This window comes from Lepidochelys kempii, chromosome 12 (genome assembly GCF_965140285.1).
Source record: "Lepidochelys kempii isolate rLepKem1 chromosome 12, rLepKem1.hap1, whole genome shotgun sequence".
NCBI classification, from domain to species: domain Eukaryota; kingdom Metazoa; phylum Chordata; order Testudines; family Cheloniidae; genus Lepidochelys; species Lepidochelys kempii.
Genome location: NC_136391.1, coordinates 11,615,949 through 11,635,547, shown reverse-complemented (window position 1 = coordinate 11,635,547; position 19,599 = coordinate 11,615,949). Strand labels below are relative to the sequence as shown.

Here is a 19,599-nt window from a genome sequence, read left to right as displayed (position 1 = left end):
TGAAAACACTGAAAAGACTCATGGTTTTGTTAAATACATTTTTCTTGTATTTGCCTGATACTGAAAAGCATGTCTATGGTGCTACAACCAGGGATCCAGGGTTTCCCTCTGTTCCCGGCGTGCCTGGGAGGCAGACACGACCGGGGCCACTGCCGTTTTTGCGTCCCCCCCCCCGCCCCCACGTGCCATCCCGGCCGCACACCCATGTTGAGCTCCCCAAAGCTCCCATTGGCTGTGGTTCCCAGCCAATGGGAGCTGCAGGGGATGGTGCCTGCAGGCTTGGGCAGCACACGGAGCCCTCTGCTCCCCACCCACCCCCAGAGGCTGCAGGGATGTGGTGCCGGCCACTCCCAACAGTGGCCTGGGACCAGGGCCTTAGCCCCACTGTGCCACTGGGCTGGCAATCCCGTGGGCCGGATTGAAAGCCCTAATAGCTTGGATCCAGCCCATGGGCCATAGTTTTCCCTCCCCTGGGTTAGACAAACACCTGGCAGGGATGGTCTAGATAATACTTAGTCCTGCCATGAGTGCAGGGGACTGGACTAAATGACTTCTCAAGGTCCCTTCCAGTCCTATGTGATGAGAATTTTGAACCAATTAGTGGTGAAATAGGCAAAGCAGGGAATAGATTTTACAATATGATTAATCTCCTTGAAAAATGAGAAATTTATGCAAATGAGATTTGCATTTTGCCTTGACTAATTACTGATTTTCCCCTGAGAAAACAAACCAATTTTACATGTTTTAAATTAGAAGTTTTAAATCAGAAGATTTAGTCTTTAAAATTAACTGCTTGTAGCTGACTGGGTACTTTAAGTAACCAGCAGTCAATTGGTGGAATTAATTAATTATAGCAGAGGGTCACGGTCAACCACTTTAGCAGAATTTAGGGACTGACTCATTTCCATGATCAATTTGTGTTTATGCAAATAACAGTATACACATGACAAGCATAGTTAAATCATGGTTCTAGGTAAAGTTCATCTGCATTAAGAGCTGGAGGCCCCCAGGGTCAATCAGCAGGGTAGATCAGAACCTTCACACAACTATTAATGATTCTTCTTGTAGAACTACAGACAGGGGGGTACAAGCCTAAAAGGTGGTTCGTCACAAGGCTTGAAAGTCTGGACAGCCTGTCAGATCTCTAAGACGGTTACAGGACAGTTACCTCCCCTAACCCATGAAAATTCAGTGTGCAGAGAGGACAACGGATTGACATGCTAAGGCCTCTTTATATGTGTAATTAGAGGATTCAGCAATGCAGGAAGACGGAAGAGCAAAGAGTAATAATTGTGCAAAGATGTAGCTGAGAAATTAGAGTTCAGGTCAGATCTCATTGAAAAGATTAAGTTTTTTCCCCCCTCACAAAGTTTTAGTTCTTAGGCACATATAAAAACTTGTATAAAATAGTTACTCAGAACTTAAGTTTCTCCTACCTCATCCAGGTTTAACTTACTGGCTCATGACTTGTTATTGAAGCCCTAACACCTGACATTGCAACCACTACACACTGTTATTAGTCCTACTCACATGAGAGCCCCCCCCCAAACTGAATGATAATACTAATAAATAAGGTTTACAGGATCTATGAGTTTAGGGCCAAAACTTACATTTGGCTTCCACTTTAGGTTCTGATTCTGCAATCCCTTGACTACAATGGTACATGCATGAGCTAATGAGGGTTGGCAGGAAGCGCCTACAAGATTGGGCACTTAAAACATGCATTCCACTGAAATGATGGGCTTGTTACAGAGTGCTGTAATTAGTCACTTCCAAGTTTGGAAGTCTAATGAGATTTATTTATACAGTAATTGAGGGAAGACTATTTGCTTCAGTTAATGCATCAATAAATTCCAGGCATAATTTAATGTATTCAGGCAATGGCTGTCTTGCTAATTTGATGGCACTGATAGCTCTCATTTCCCTACAGTCTGGTGTTTAATTCTCAGTGACCTTACTTAGCACTGAAGCTAGCTCAGTGACTGGATGGTGACACATTACTATCTTTTCTACAATAAAGCTGAATAGTGCATAAAAGGCTGTCGCTCAGTCCCAAACAATACTGGCTCTGTTCTTTCATCGAACAATCAACACTCAACAGTTGCAGACACTTGGAATTAGGCAAAAGCAGGGACATGATTTTACAAGTGGAATGAAAATATTTGACTAAAAATCAGTATCTAATTGTGACCGCTCTTGTTCAGTCAACGTTACATTTTTAGCAAAAAAAAAAAAAAAACATTAAGAAGATAGAAAGTATTTTTCAATGAAGTCCAGTTGACACTTTGAAACCAGTTTTACACTTTATGAAGTCACTAGTGTTTTTTAAAAAACCTGTATGTTACCAAGTGTTCAAGCAAACAGTCCATCTGGTTCTCCACTATCACATAATCCCTTTTCAGAGTGGTAGCCGTGTTAGTCTGATTCAGCAAAAATAACGAGGAGTCCTTGTGGCACCTGGACTCCTCATTATTTTTACATAATCCCTTATAATTCACCAGGCCCACAGCTCCCAACAACAAGCCTTTATTAATTGTTATTATTACTACATCCTTTCCATACCAATGTTGACACAAAGGGCAGACACTACTCTTCCATAACTAGAGTTCTTATGATAATTACTTTTAGCACTTGCTGCTTCTAAGCTAGTTCCTTGTTTCTCAAGTTCAGACTGATCTGATATTTGTATAGCCGTGCATAGAGTTAAGTCTGTGTTTTATTGTTGTTGCTGTGAAAGGTTCTTGTCTACAAGACCCGTAATTAACCTTTACAATTTTAGCTTTACAAAGTAGCCTTTACAATTAACTTTACAAAGTAACATTTACAAATTTGCAAATGACCACAAATATCAATTTTGGTAGAACTGTGTATTTCATGCTGGTGAAAGTTGTCATATTGAGGCTCTATTTCTCTTTCAGGGCTTTCCAGAGCAATAGGAGCAGGTGAAGGGAGGCAGAACCTTATCTCTTGCATCCTACAGATGGGATAACCAGGGGAGGCTGAGGGGATAGTTACTGGACGGGGAAGCATACTAGGGTTGCCAAAGGCCGGCATTAGCCCCATCAGCCCAAGTCCTCTTAGGCCAGCTGTGCTCTCTGGGGCAATGAAGATCACAACACCGCGGATCAGAGGTGGTGCTAGCCCAGTGGGGGCCCCATTCAAGAATATTATTGGGACCCCTCTGACCTTCACCCCCGCCCCCAATACACTAATTGCATTATTTCCACAAACCAAAAAATATGCTAACCCACCTGTTAAAATATCCACATTAAACAAGATGAATGGTATTTGGGGGGTAATACTACATCGGAGGCTCATTGAGCAGCTTGGGTCCCTAAGCCATTGCTTAGTCTGCTTATGTCTGGCACCACCATTGCTCAGGATGAAGGATGTGAGCTGGGGCAAAGTGTTCTCAGTCAAGTGGATGGGCTACAGATCCAACTTGCAGAGGAGATGAGAAGAATCCAGAGCCTGATCATCTTTAGGAACCTTGCAGAGCCATCCTGTCTGAGAAAGCCTTTCCACCATAAGTGACACTCATGATATGAGCAGCCCTTTTATTCCCCCCTCTCCAAAAAAAAAAACCCCAAATCTTAAAAACCTACCTCAAGCAGAGTTCCGACTCCATAAAGAGAGAAGTGCTGGAGACTCAGTGAAGGCACTGGGGAGCTAGCTCCTGATGCTGATTTTACATGGGAGAACCCAGATACTATGATGATGGGCAGCAGGATAAATCCTTAGACAGAGGAGAGATAAACAGATTAGCTCTGTCCTATCAACCCCAGGCAGCTCCCCAAAAGCCCCAGCTCTCCCAGCACCCCCACCTCCTGGGTTGGGCACTAAGTCTGACACTCCCCACCTCACCCCCCGACGCACACAGACACACACAGTTCCTCCATGTGGCTGAGTGAGAACCAGCATTGGGGTGGAGGGAAGGGGTAGAGAATAGGCACCGGTGGAGGCAGAGGCTGCAGGCTCAGCAGATGCCACAGCTGCCTGTGGTGGCCGCCAGGAGACACTACAGCTGGCATCCTGCTGCTGGTACCAAGCCCAGCTGGATGAATGACATCCAATCACAATGGGCCGTGGAGCTGCGAGTGACACTCTGCTGCCTCCCCCACGGTCCAGAATGTTGCGTAACTTAGATCGATTCCCCCCCACCCCCATGTAGACCAGGCCTTCCAGTGCTTCTGTGGCTGGCTGGTGCTTCCTTCTCTCCGCTTCTCTGGGCTTTCTGCCTCACCTTCACTACCACAAACCTTCACACAACAATACCCAGAGAAACCCCTCATCCTCCATGCGCACTGCATAGGACATTGTTTTGGGCAGTAACATTTGCCTGTGTACGGAGTGGAGGATGTTGTTGTTTCAGCTAGGTGGTTCCACGAAGGAGTTTAACTGTTTCTTAATCTATCCCAAATGAAGGGTGGCTGTTCTACCCATCAGTTTCAGTGAGAATTAACCCAAACCATAACACTACACAATAAATAGGCAAGTATTTTGCCCTGCATGTGTGGATATAGTAAGACTTGCCATCTGCCAATATCTCCTACAGTGCATAAGCAACTCAAAGGGTACACACTGCAGCTGGGAGCATGCCTTCTACCCCCCATGGACAGGCTCCAGCTAGCATGCTAAAAATAGTCATGTGGACATTACAGCTCAGGAAGCAGCTCTGGCTCTCAAGACAACCCATTCTCTTGGGTCTGAGTTTGGGTGGCTAGCCTGAGTCTGTGGCAGAATCGCAATGTCCACATTGCTCTTTTAAGTGCGCTAGCTCAAGCCAAGCTATCAGAAGTCTGTCTACCCAGTGTGGGAGCCGGAGGCTTGTTCCCAGCTGCTGTGTAAACATATCCAAACAAACAGCCAATGCAAAATACATTTATTTCAATTCCATAATCAGCTGTACTATTAATGAAACTTCATGCCAGTGTCTGATTAACTTAACAGTTTGAGAAAAGATGGACCAAGTTTGATGACTTCAGTAAAAAAATAAAATTACTGTCACTCAGAGGCAATACTGTCTCAGCTCTGCTGTCTTACCTCGCCCTTGTATGATAACCTCTTGCAATAATTGGTGGGAGGGGAAATCAATTCTACTGCCAATTGTCATTAATAAAAAGCTTGAAGGGTTGAAATCTCAGCAATTTTTCCTAATTTAAAACCCCTTTCTTAAAACTAGATTTTAAATTAAATAACCCCTTAGCAGGACTAGGGGGAATTTATCAAGGCTCTTTAATAGGGATTTATCTTTCCCAGAGAAAACAAGTAAGAGTATAACAGAGAGGACAATAGCTTGTCATTATATTACAAGTGTTTTTCCAAGAGTCTGGAGGCTTAAAGTGCTAATGTTCAGCCATCAATTTAACCACAGCCATCAATGTAAGAAGTGGTTTGTTAGGTACCTCATATTCCATGTAATTAGGAGATGTTACTCTTATTAACATTCACATACTAGGAAAATGATTCTGTACTTTTATTCACAGGCTGCCTGAATGCTACCAATATGATCTCAACTTTTACTACTTTTTAAACACAGGCATGCTGCTTTCCCCCTTCTTAATGTTGTATGCATTGTTATGACTGGGGGGCAGGGTATAGGTGCTGGAAGTAGGATTGCTGGGGGTGCTGCACTCCTTGGCTTGAAGTGGTTTCCATCATATACAAGATTTACAGTTTGGTTCAATGGCTCTCAGCACCCCCACTGTACAAAGTGTTCCAGCACCCCTCAAGTCCCCTCCAGCATGCCTTTTCTTGTTTTTAAAGCATCTTTCTCCAAAAGCTTTGTTCCTACTGCTAAAACAAACACATCTTTTGTTTTAAGACAGCTGTCTGATCTCCGAGTACCACTGGTCCGGCTCCCAGAGGAGAGAATCACAGATTTCCAAACTCATTTGGACCTGCAGGGTAAGAATTGTGGATGCCCCCGGACCAGTCTAGAAGTGGGAAATTGCAAAATTCCATTAAGATGGGCCTTATGCCTTTACATAACACCTGAGGAGATGCACTCAACCCAGAATGGGGTGCAGTTACCCCTGTAACTGTGACAGATGGGATGAAATCGAACAAAAAAACCTCTGAGGAATTATCAGAAAAATATCCGAGCAAAATCATCTTTTATTCTGAAGAGAAGCAGAAAGCCTCGCTCTTGGGTGATTTAAAATTAGAATGGACAAAGCCATTAAATACAAAAGGGAACAATCCAATAGAATAGACTACAGGACAAGTAACTTGAGGTCTTTTCCATGTCTGATTTACTCACCTTCAAAACATCCCTTGTATCAGGTATCCAGCTCCTAGGAAATGATTGCAAGGTTTAAATCTGCTGAACTGAAGACCCTTCATCCTAAAAACAAACATCAATTGCTTTAGCGCCCATTTAAAATTTCTCTTGTACAATAAATGCTAATATTAGCATCAACCACCTTTCATAATTAAGAAATCGTTTACTCTATTGTAGTGCTGCTAAGGAGCGCACCCCTTTACAGATTGCTCAGAAAAGCATTGTCGGATGGGGTCCTTCATGCTGAAACTCAAGATTTGTTACACACTTATGGAAATCAATGCATGGGAAAAACTGCACCACTCAAATTAAACACAGTCACTTTTTGAGGAGTTTCATTCACATAGCTGAACTGCCTCATAGCTGCTCAGGCATTTACCTCTCCTCATGTATACACTTGAGAATAAACTGCTTCTCAACTCCCTGTAACCTATATTGCTATTCTGATTCTAACAGTGTGCCCCAAAAGATAGCAGGACTATGCCATGGGCTGCCACTGTTAGTTGATCCTTCAGTGCAGTGGCGTTTTGCAGAACTCCATATCTGCTTCTCTGGCATAGATACTCCTTTGAGGGAAACTCATACTAATCCTGGACTCTTCCCATTGCTATTAAGGATAAGGAACAAGTTTCCCTGGTTCCGAATAACACCAATTAAATGTCACTGGGAACTTAATTCCTGATTGATCCAGAAAGGGAAGGGGATGCCAGCATTTCAGTGTGGGGTCACCAGGTTTCCCAATATGAGCTCAGTAATTCATTAGAGACAAGCCAGCAAAGCAAGTCAGTTCTAAACTGCAACAGTAACACGCCTAGAAACTAAGGGACCACATCCTTCTCCCAGTGAAATCAAGTTGCCATTAACTCCAGCACGAGCCTACCATGCTGGCACGTCTGTGTTGCATTGTGCAGGAGATCCTGTAGGTACTATCCATGGGGTGCAGGCAACGCTGGATCCTAACGGACAGAACAAAAATTTTAACCGCAATTTCCACTGCCTATATGGAGAACCAGAATTTGGTCCACCCAAGAAAAGGCGCTCCATGCTTCCAGACTTTTGTGACCCTGTTGCACTGAGGTCTGAATTTGTTTGCACTAGTAGCAGTTATGCCTATGCTCTATTTAGGTGTTTAGAATTTTGTGAGCATCCAAGAACTGTCAGAAGCCAGCTGCTCATTCTGGGTTTTTGCTGCACTTCTGCCAGGATGCAGCAAGGTCCAGCTAGTTTGTGCACTGGCATCAGGTAAATCCCTTCCCTTTTGATAGTGCAATTTAAGGGCTGGCAGAATCCAGGTTTTACAGCTATAAAATCCTGCTCTTACCTCTTTCTCTGTCCTTGCAACAGGTGTTCCCCAGCTCTACTCCTTGGGAGGGCCGTACAGATTTTCCCTGGGCAGCTGCTGATGGATCAGCCTCTTTAAATCAGAACTCATCTTTGCTGTCCTCCCCCTTCCTCACGTGCATGCCTGCTGGGGTGGAGGAGACCGGGGCTTCTCCTCTAAAGGAATCAGGGCCCGGGCAGCTCCCCGGTTAACTTAGCTCCATTGCTGTGAGCGCAGCTGGGGATGGGAGGGGGGGCGGCAGCTGGATAAGTGTGGGTGGAGAAGGGAGGCGTGGAGCAGAGGAGCTGGAGCAGCGCGGATTGCACTCAAAGCTCCCAGTGCATACGCAGCCCCTCTGGCATGTGCTCCATTCTCTAGTCCCTCTGCTTCTGGCACATCACCACCACCGCCAGCTGCTGCTGAGCCCCCTGCACTGTCAACAGCACCCAGGAGCGGGGTCAGAGAGCCTGAACAGAGCCCCAGAGAAGAAGCCCCCCAGGAGCCCAAACCCTGCAACTGGAGGAACCTACATTCTCTTCACCCCCTGCAGAAAGAGTCCAGGCAGAAACACCCCAGAAGGAGGGAGCTCTTTGAAGCAGGGCCACTGAGCACCAAATATCTCAGACAGACCACCGCTGTGGGCACTGGGAGTGGCCCCGAGCAGGCACCCCCAAGGATCCAGTCTCTCCCCTGTACCTACCCTGGCTCCATGGAGGAGGAGGAGGCTGTACTGTCTCCTGGGGCTAACAGCACTGAGTGCGGCGTCGGGGCTAACTGGACAGGCACCCCAGTGTGTTGGCTGCAAGTGTCGGGGGGTGGCCCCGCGGTCGTGATTGTGCCTGTGCTCTTCGGGCTGATCTTCATGCTGGGCATGGTGGGGAACACGCTGGTGTTAGTGGTGCTGGGGCGAATCCAATCTGGGGGGCGCCCTTCACGCAGCGCCACCAACATCTTCATCCTCAACCTGAGCATTGCAGATTTCTCATTCCTGCTCTTCTGCGTCCCCTTCCAAGCCACCATCTACTCCCTGCCCGAGTGGGTCTTCGGCGCCTTCTTCTGCAAGTGGGTTCACTACCTGGCCATGGCCACCATGCTCGTCAGCATCTTCACCCTGGTGGCCATGTCTGTGGACAGATACATCGCCGTGGTGCACGCCAAGCGCTCGCCCTGCATCCGCAGCAAACGCAACGCCTCCCTGGGCGTGGGCATCATCTGGCTGCTGTCACTGCTCATTGCCATCCCTGTGGCCCAGCACCAGGCCCTCATGAGTGGCCACCAGCAGGCACCCAACAGCTCCTTCTGCTGGGAGCAGTGGGCTGATGATTCAGCTGCCAAGCAAATCTACAAGGTGACCATCCTGGTGGTGGGGTACCTGCTGCCCCTGGTGCTCATTACCTGCTGCTATGCCAAGGTGGGTGAAGGGAGAGGAGGGGGAGGTAGGTGGCGGTCTTATAAGGGGTTCCAAAATTGCCAGTTTCCCTTACTTCCTACGCCAGGACTCATGATCAATCTATCCTCCCCATATTCCCGACGGATGGAAATAACCCCCACCACTCCTTGTTCCTTTCCTAAAGCTGAGGCTATCAATTCCACACCAGAGTAGGAGTGGGTGAAAAGAGGGGAGTGGGCAAAATTGGGGTAACATAACAGATCTCCAAATATTTATTTGCCTATTCCCTCCCCAGGATTGATGGGTGAGGGCACTGAAACAATCCCCATGTATGCCTTCTCCAGGATTGACAGAGACTTACCCCTTACCAGCCACCCCAACTCCCATGCTGATTTTTGTAGCTTTACAATCGTTTTCCTACTTTTGTAAAATGTTCCTCCCTGTGTTGCTGGGCGAGACCCACAAAAAAGGGAAATACTGTTAAGAGACTTTTTCTCAGACCGTTAAGCTACAGTATTAGGTAATGCTTCCAATTAAAGTGACTTAAGTTGCTGTCCCTTTAAGATTAACTGAATATTCTACCAGTATAACAAATCATCTTTTAAAGTGTATGCTTGAAATTTCAGTAATAGGATTTACATTAGAAAGAGGCCTTAACTCTTCTACTGTGTTTATACTGAAATCTCTAATCTCTGTCCCTGTGTGTGTGAGGGAAAAAAAGCCCTAATATACAATCTTTCAATAAAGAGCTTAGCTTCCCCTATGGTAGCTTAAATTGATGCTGGTTTCTTTCCAGTTCATTGCTTATGGTGTGTGTACTGGCAAATGGCATGCGAATGACATTTAATAGATGGATTTTCTTATAAATAATTGATTTAGGTACATTAGTCTCCTGGCTCCAATAGCCAGAGTATAATAATTGCCTGGTTACAGCACTGCTGTAATTGTGTTTTTAAAGGTTAATTTAAATTCTGTTAGCGCACTGAATAGAAATTATCTTCTTAATAGTTTGTTGGTTTGTTTTGTTTTTTATAGTCCTGCATCTCTTTGAAGTCAGAACCTACAGGTATGTCTACACTTAAAATGCTACAGCTGCCGTAGCCGTTCAGTGTAGACTCTACCTACACCAACGAGAGGGGTTCTCCCCTCAGGGTAGGTAATCCACCGCTCCAAGAGGCAATAGCTAGGTCAATGGATGAATTCTTCCATTGACCTAGCACTATCTGCATGGGGACTTAAATCGGCCTAACAACGCAGCTCAGGGGTGTGGATTTTTCACACCCCGACCGACATAGTGAAACTGACCTAATTTTCTAGTGTAGACCAGACCTAGATAAGTAACTTTAAATTCAAGTTTCAGAGTGCCCAGTTCATAGTTATGCAGTAAGTGCCCTATACTGACTGGATGCAGAACTGACAGTGAGGTACTGACCATGTTACATCTTTATGGGACTTATAAATGTAGTTGAGTTAACCTGATCCAAAGTCCACCAAAGCTGCCATGGACTTCAACAAGCTTTGGATCACGCTGTTTATGTATAATGAGCAACTCCTTGTCCAATCTTAGCTTTTTTCATAATTTTCCCCGGGAAACAAGCTTTTAGAAGAAACCTTAAGAGTTAAAATCTGGAGCTGAAAATTTCAAAATGTATTTAACAAAGCATTGAAATAGACTTTTGTTGAACTCTAACATCTTCGCAAATCAGTTCTTTTCATTCTTAAATGTTTCTACAAGCTGCAAGGCCATAGACAAACACACACAGCCTGTAATAGCATTTGTGCATGTGGTGTCTACTGCTAAATTATTATTATTTTTTTTTTAGGTTTTATATCATCTTCATAAAAAAGTGAAGAACATTTCCAAGAAGTCAAAGAGATCAAAGAAAAAGGTAAAATAAAAGTACTTCCTTAAGTCTGTGGAAGCAATTAATTATAAACTTTACTTCTAGCATATCCTGAATATAATGTACTGCATATGACAGATCTTTAAACTGACTAATGGCTCTATATGCTATACCTGTGATTAGACTGGGGGCAGTCCAGGAGCACAGGTGAGAAAAGAGTGGAAGGGGCAGGAGCAGAGAAGTTCAGCGCTCCACCCACTGAAGTGACACTGTCAGCATTTATGTAGGTGAATGGGATGCTCAGCCGCCTCACTGCTGGGCTATACACAGTGCAAGACTATGGCTTTACTTGCCTCCCTCCTTCCTGGAATTCCGTGAACAGGCAGTAGCAGGAGTCAAGCTCTCTTAATTTGCTGGGAAGCTGAAAGGAGAAATGAATGCGTGGCCCATCCTACCCCGGGGTTCCTGGAGAGGATTGCAAGGAGCAGCAGAGTTGCAGACCTGATAGGGCTCTGTCCCTCTCTTTCCTTCTGAATTCATTGGTGCTGCAGCAGCAGGAAACAGGCTTCGTTCTCCTGTCAGAAAGTTGAGGATGCAGTGAGTGGGAGATCCATTCTGCTTGGAGGAGCACAGGAACCCATACTGATAATTATATTAAAAATAATTCCTTATAGGATATATCCCTGGAAACTACGTGGGAGGCCTTTAAATCAGAATAAGGGGACACATTATCTCATAAGAAAAGAAAGACATAAGCAAAAACAGGTAGACTTTTAGGAGCCAATTTATTAGTTGGCAGAAGCAATATTATTTGACTAATAATGCAAATTTACTCCAAGAGATGAAGAATGCAAAAAGAGGATTTAAAAGCACTGATAACAGGAAAGAAAAACAGACAGCTCTCTTATTTGCCGACCAAAGGCTTTATGAATGAGGGAACAAATCTGGCAGACTACTAGTCAGACCAATTTCCAACAGAAAATCCAGAACAGCCTTAAGGACAAAAAATGGAATATTCCAAAAAACAAGGGTTCTTAACAAAGTGCTAGTGGAATATTGCTGAGAGAGAAATACTAGCAAATATGCAAACATGGAAGAACTGGGAGCATGTACTGCAGGATTTTAAAATGCCCAGACTGACACATAATGACAGAGTAGTACTACATGGCACAACAACACAGGAAAAAATAAAGATGGTAGTCTCACTACTAAAATCAGGGGGGAAATCCTGGACCAGATAGAGTCATGTTGAATTCTATAAAATGTTTAAAACATGGGTAACTCCATTGTTAGCAAATGTATTTCAGTCTTCCTGAGCAACAGAGTGCTTACCAAATATCTTCTATCAAGCAGATACAGTTTTGATACCTAAACAAAATAAGGGCTTATCAGATCAAGCATTTTACAGGTCCATTTCTTTAAATATAGGTAGTACTATTTTAACTAAAATATTAGCATCCAGATTAGAGACAATAATGCCTAAATTAGTACACCAAAGCAAAACTGCCTTTATAGAAAAGGAAGAAGCCCTTTAAATAACATAGAAAATTCCTATGTGGTATAGGGTTCCAAGAGTGCTAATAAAGAAGCCTGCACTCTAACTATGGATGCAGAAAAGGCTTTTAACTTGGTAGAACACCCATTTTTGTTTAGAAATATGATTTTGGGGAACACTTTCAGAAGTGGATTGAAATCTACAAAAAATCCTATAGCATATATGTGGGGAAATATCAAAAAGGCTGCATTGATACCATTCTACAGAGAAACAAGACAAGGGTGTCCCTTATCACTCTTATTATTTGAGGGACATTGAAGAAATTCAGGCAATCAGTGTTCTGGGAACAGAAAACAAAATTTCATTATCCTTATGCTTGTTATACAAGATATAAATAAAAGTTGGCTAGTATCACAAGAAATAATCAAAGCTTTTGGTTAGGAATCGACACAGACTAAACTATTCCAGATCAGATACTATTCCTGGGCTTCAGAAGATACCCAATAAATGATAAATCCCCACAGAAAAGTAGTGGATGATACTTTAATGACTAAATATGTAATTTTAATCACCATAAGTGTGGGGGTGGGGACTAAATATTGAGTCATTAATGAAAATTATTTAAAAAGACTTGAAAGGTAGGCATTACCATTGACTTTTACAGGTAGAATTGTGTATTTTAAATGAATATCTTGCCCAGGGTCTTGTCTCTTTTTTCCATGGTTCCCTTTACACTTCCCAAAAATTAGTCAGGAATTTTTTTAAAAAACCTATTCGAAGATTCCTGTGGTCAAACTGGAAATCAAGAATCAAAACAGAATGGTGGGAATGTCCTGGTGCTATCAGACTTCAAGAGATATTATAGGGTGACACACATTAGACTGGTACAAGAATGGATTTCTCAGAGAAAATCCATCACAAATACAGATAGAACAGAAAATGGCAAAACCCAATCGCATATAATTGTGTGCTGGACTCTTATCCCAAAATTCTGGCACCAATGAAATATCGCCCACTACTTAAAAGTGCACTGACTGGTTGGGCATATGTGAGGTACTTGACCAAACAAAAATAAATATAATAAATAAAATAAATAATAAATAAAAAATAGAGCTTTCAAAGCCATGTTGAATAAGGAAGATTTTAGATATTGGGGCAAAAATCTCTATAATAAGTGGAAGGATTTCTTTATGGATGGACAACCCTTAAAAACAAACAGATGTCACTGAAATATTTTCTGAAAAAGAATGTGCAATCAGAGGGGTATGGAGGGCGGGAGGGGGTTCAGGGCTGGGGCAGAGGGTTGGGGTTCAGGAGGGGTCATGGGTGCAGGCTCCATGCAGTGCTTACCTCAAACAGCTCTCAGAAGCAATGGCATGTCCCTGCTCCGGCTCCTATGCAGAAGCATAGCCAGGAGGCTCTGTGTGCTGCCCCGGCTGCAGGCGCCGCCCCTGCAGCTCCCATTTGCCAGCAAGTTGCCAGCCAATTGGAGCTGTGGGGGCAGTGTGCAGATCCTCCTGGCTGCCCCTATGCGGAGGAGGAACATGGCACTGCTTCCGGGAGCCATGCGAAGCCCTGGCATGCACTGAGCGGGGCAAGCCCTCAACCCCACTCCCTGGCTGGAGCCTGAGGGTTGGATTAAAACCTCTGAAGGGCCGGATGTAGCCCCCGGGCCATAGTTTGCCCACCCCTGCATTAACCTGTATGTCTTGGCCAAAAGCTCATTTGGATAGCTACATGCTGTTTTATCATGAAAATATCCCTGCCACGTCAATTGAATAGCTTCCTGCCCTAAACTGTCTAACCCAGGAGGTGGTTGCAGTGCAGTGGTGTAGGTGACCTGATTTCTCTGTATTATGTGCATTAAGTTAAACTCTGGGATTCATCAGGCGGAAAGTTGATGTTAGGAATACAGCAATCATGTTTAAGTGTCTCAGGCAACAAAAATCAGGCAATTCAGAGGCAAGATTGAACCATTGTTCAACCTGCACTTACTACATAATATTCCATTGTGTGGAGCAGAATATGTGAAATTATTCTGTACAGTGATTCTGGAGCTAATCTAAAGTCCACTATCTACACCATTTTTGGATCTGTGTGTGCTCCCAGTAGTGAATCCTTTATTGATCTTACCTAACCGGACGGAGAGACTGCCGAGACTCATCAAACCCTCGGATCGCTACCCCTTCCTGCTTCTCCACGTGGGCACCAATGATACTACCAAGAATGACCTTGAGTGGATCACTGCGGACTACGTGGCTCTGGGAAGAAGGATAAAGGAGTTTGAGGTGCAAGTGGTGTTCTCGTCCATCCTCCCCGTAGAAGGAAAAGGCCTGGGTAGGGACCATCGAATCGTGGAAGTCAACGAATGGCTACGCAGGTGGTGTCGGAGAGAAGGCTTTGGATTCTTTGACCATGGATGGTGTTCCATGAAGGAGGAGTGCTGGGCAGAGACAGGCTCCATCTTACGAAGAGAGGGAAGAGCATCTTTGCGAGCAGGCTGGCTAACCTAGTGAGGAGGGCTTTAAACTTTAAACGGGGGAAGGAGACCAAAGCCCTGAGGTAAGTGGGAAAGCGGGATACCGGGAGGAAGCACAGGCAGGAACGTTGAGGGGAGGGCTCCTGCCTCATACTGAGAACGAGGAGCAATCAGCAGGTTATCTCAAGTGCTTATATACGAAAGCACAAAGCCTTGGAAACAAGCAGGGAGAACTGGAGGTCCCGGTGATGTCAAGGAATTATGACGTGATTGGAATAACAGAGACTTGGTGGGATAACTCACATGACTGGAGTACTGTCAGGGATGGTTATAAACTGTTCAGGAAGGACAGGCAGGGCAGAAAAGGTGGGGGAGTAGCACTGTATGTAAGGGAGCAGTATGACTGCTCAGAGCTCCGGTACGAAACTGCAGAAAAACCTGAGTGTCTCTGGATTAAGTTTAGAAGTGTGAGCAACAAGAGTGATGTAGTGGTGGGAGTCTGCTATAGACCACCGGACCAGGGGGATGAGGTGGATGAGGCTTTCTTCCGGCACCTTGCAGAAGCTACTAGGATCGCACGCCCTGGTTCTCATGGGTGACTTTAATTTTCCTGATATCTGCTGGGAGAGCAATACAGCGGTGCACAGACAATCCAGGAAGTTTTTGGAAAGCGTAGGGGACAATTTCCTGGTGCAAGTGCTAGAGGAGCCAACTAGGGGGGGAGCTTTTCTTCACCTGCTGCTCACAAACCGGGAAGAATTAGTGGGGGAAGCAAAAGTGGATGGGAATCTGGGAGGCAGTGACCATGAGTTGGTTGAGTTCAGGATCCTGACACAGGGAAGAAAGGTAAGCAGCAGGATACGGACCCTGGACTTCAGGAAAGCAGACTTCGACTCCCTCAGGAAACAGATGGGTAGGATCCCCTGGGGGACTAACATGAAGGGGAAAGGAGTCCAGGAGAGCTGGCTGTATTTCAAGGAATCCCTGTTGAGGTTACAGAGACAAACCATCCCGATGAGTCGAAAGAATAGTAAATATGGCAGGCGACCAGCTTGGCTTAACGGTGAAATCCTAGCGGATCTTAAACATAAAAAAGAAGCTTACAAGAAGTGGAAGGTTAGACATATGACCAGGGAAGAGTATAAAAATATTGCTCGGGCATGTAGGAATGAAATCAGGAGGGCCAAATCGCACCTGGAGCTGCAGCTAGCAAGAGATGTCAAGAGTAACAAGAAGGGTTTCTTCAGGTATATTGGCAACAAGAAGAAAGCCAAGGAAAGTGTGGGCCCCTTACTGAATGAGGGAGGCAACCTAGTGACAGAGGATGTGGAAAAAGCTAATGTACTGAATGCTTTTTTTGCCTCTGTCTTCACGAACAAGGTCAGCTCCCAGACTGCTGCGCTGGGCATCACAACATGGGGAGTAGATGGCCAGCCCTCTGTGGAGAAAGAGGTGGTTAGGGACTATTTAGAAAAGCTGGACGTGCACAAGTCCATGGGGCCGGATGAGTTGCATCCGAGAGTGCTAAAGGGATTGGCGGCTGTGATTGCAGAGCCATTGGCCATTATCTTTGAAAACTCGTGGCGAACGGGGGAAGTCCCAGGTGACTGGAAAAAGGCTAATGTAGTGCCAATCTTTAAAAAAGGGAAGAAGGAGGATCCCGGGAACTACAGGCCAGTCAGCCTCACCTCAGTCCCCGGAAAAATCGTGGAGCAGGTCCTCAAAGAATCAATCCTGAAGCACTTACATGAGAGGAAAGTGATCAGGAACAGTCAGCATGGATTCACCAAGGGAAGGTCATGCCTGACTAATCTAATCGCCTTCTCTGATGAGATTACTGGTTCTGTGGATGAAGGGAAAGCAGTGGATGTATTGTTCCTTGACTTTAGCAAAGCTTTTGACACGGTCTCCCATAGTATTCTTGTCAGCAAGTTAAGGAAGTATGGGTTGGATGAATGCACTATAAGGTGGGTAGAAAGCTGGCTAAATTGTCGGGCTCAACGGGTAGTGATCAATGGCTCCATGTCTAGTTGGCAGCCGGTGTCAAGTGGAGTGCCCCAGGGGTCAGTCCAATATCTTCATAAATGATCTGGAGGATGGTGTGGATTGCACTCTCAGCAAATTTGCGGATGATACTAAACTAGGAGGAGTGGTAGATACGCTGGAGGGCAGGGATAGGATACAGAGGGACCTAGACAAATTGGAGGATTGGGCCAAAAGAAATCTGATGAGGTTCAAGAAGGATAAGTGCAGGACCCTGCACTTAGAACGGAAGAACCCAATGCACAGCTACAGACTAGGGACCGAATGGCTAGGCAGCAGTTCTGCAGAAAAGGACCTAGGGGTGACAGTGGACGAGAAGCTGGATATGAGTCAGCAGTGTGCCCTTGTTGCCAAGAAGGCCAATGGCATTTTGGGATGTATAAGTAGGGGCATAGCGAGCAGATCGAGGGACGTGATTGTTCCCCTCTATTCGACATTGGTGAGGCCTCATCTGGAGTACTGTGTCCAGTTTTGGGCCCCACACTAGAAGAAGGATGTGGATAAATTGGAGAGAGTCCAGCGAAGGGCAACAAAAATGATTAGGGGTCTGGAACACATGACTTATGAGGAGAGGCTGAGGGAACTGGGATTGTTTAGTCTGCAGAAGGGAAGAATGAGGGGGGATTTGATAGCTGCTTTCAACTACCTGAGAGGTGGTTCCAAAGAGGATGGTTCTAGACTATTCTCAGTGGTAGAAGATGAGAGGATAAGGAGTAATGGTCTCAAGTTGCAGTGGGGGAGGTTTAGGTTGGATATTAGGAAAAACTTTTTCACTAGGAGGGTGGTGAAACACTGGATTGCGTTACCTAGGGAGGTGGTAGAATCTCCTTCCTTAGAAGTTTTTAAGGTCAGGCTTGACAAAGCCCTGGCTGGGATGATTTAATTGGGGATTGGTCCTGCTTTGAGCAGGGTGTTGGACTAGATGACCTCCTGAGGTCCCTTCCAACCCTGATATTCTATGATTCTATGATTTTAACCCTGCCTCAAATTAATCTCTGCTGAACTGTTCACCCATGCTTTAATATTTACCCATGAGTATCTCAGCTACTTTGTGGAATTGCCCACCTACAGGAGACAGGACCAGATCCAAAATTTTATGAGGAGCTCACTAGAACTCAATGATTTTGTTACCTATTTTGAATAACTAAAGGCAGTTCACTGTAGCTTATACAAGATGATAAGAAAATCAAATTAAGGTACTTTTCCAAGACGTTCCTCCATCTCTTTGTACTTCTAATACTTTCCACCACAATATTGTCTTTCTCTAGCCAGTAATGCAGGCATTATTGTCCAATTTATTAGCTCACTACAAGTTACTATTATCAGAATACAGAGACAATGACCTAAGCTAAAGTGCTGCGGCTATAGCAATAAATACTGTGGCAGTATTAGAATCCAGCAAAAGCAGTTCTCCAAACATTTGTTTAATATCATTAAATTTAACATCCCTGTGGTGGGGAAAACACCACAGCAGCCCAACACTGTCACATTTAATTTCAGAAAGGGGGACTATGCAAAAATGAGGAAGTTAATTAAACAGAAACTAAAAGGTTCAGTGCCAAAAATGAAATCCTTGTAAGCTGCATGGAAACTTTTTAAAGACACCATAATAGAGCCTCAACTTAAATGTATACCCCAAATTAAAAAACATAGTAATAAAACCAAAAAAGTGCCACCGTGGCTAAACAACAAAATAAAAGAAGCAGTGAGAGACAAAAAAGGCATCCTTTAAAAGTGAAAGTTGAATCCTAGTGAGGAAAATAGGAACATAAACTCTGGCAAGTGAAGTGTAAAAATATAATTAGGAAGGCCAAAAAAAGAATTTGAAGAACAGCTAGCCAAAGACCCAAAAAGTAATAGAAAAAAAATGTATAAGTACATCAGAAGCAGGAAGCCTGCTAAACAACCAGTGGGGCCACTGGACAATTGAGATGCTAAAGGAGCATTCAAGGATGATAAGGCCATTGTGGAGAAACTAAATGAATTCTTTGCATCAGTCTTCACAGCTGAGGATGTAAAGGAGTTTCCCAAACCTGAGCCATTCTTTTTAGGTGATAAATCTGAGGAACTGTCCCAGATTGAGGTGTCATTAAAGGAGGTTTTGGAACAAATTGATAAACTAAACGGTAATAAGTCACGAGAACCAGATGGTATTCACCCAAGTGTTCTGAAGGAACGCAAATGTGAAATTGCAGAACTACTAACTGTAATTTGTAACCTCTCATTTAAATCAGCTTCTGTACCAAATGACTGGAGGATAGCTAATGTGACACCAATTTTTAAAAAGGGCTGCAGAGGTGATCTGGCAATTACAGGCCAGTAAGCCTGACTTCAGTACCGGGTAAACAGGTTGAAACTATAGTAAAGAACAAAACTGTCAGATGCATAAATGAACATAATTTATTGGGGAAGAGTTGCAGATGATACAAAACTACTCAAGACAGTTAAGTTCCAAACAGACTGTGAAGAGCTACAAAAGGATCTCACAAAACTGGGTGACTGGGCAACAAAATGGCAGATGAAATTCAATGTTGATAAATGGAAAGTAATGCACTTTGGAAAATAACATCCCAACTGTACGTATAAAATGATGGGGTCTAAAATAACTGTTACCACTCAAGAAAGAGATCTTGGAGTTGCGGATAGTTCTCTGAAATCATCCACTCAATGTGCAGCGGCAGTCAAAAAAGCTAACACAGTGTCGGGAATCATTAAGAAAGGAATAGAGAATAAGATAGAAAATA

The 19,599-nt window shown here is 44.4% G+C and overlaps 1 protein-coding gene across 1 annotated transcript in view; it reads left to right on the top strand.

The window, feature by feature from the left end:
- Positions 1–8,313: 8,313 nt before the first annotated feature.
- Positions 8,314–19,599, top strand: part of LOC140896201 (galanin receptor type 1) — a 34,801-nt gene continuing 23,515 nt past the window's right edge. The window contains exons 1-2 of the mRNA XM_073307578.1: positions 8,314–9,015; positions 10,818–10,883. Of these exons, the coding sequence (XP_073163679.1) occupies positions 8,314–9,015; positions 10,818–10,883 (768 nt within the window). The remainder of the gene's footprint in view (positions 9,016–10,817; positions 10,884–19,599) is intronic.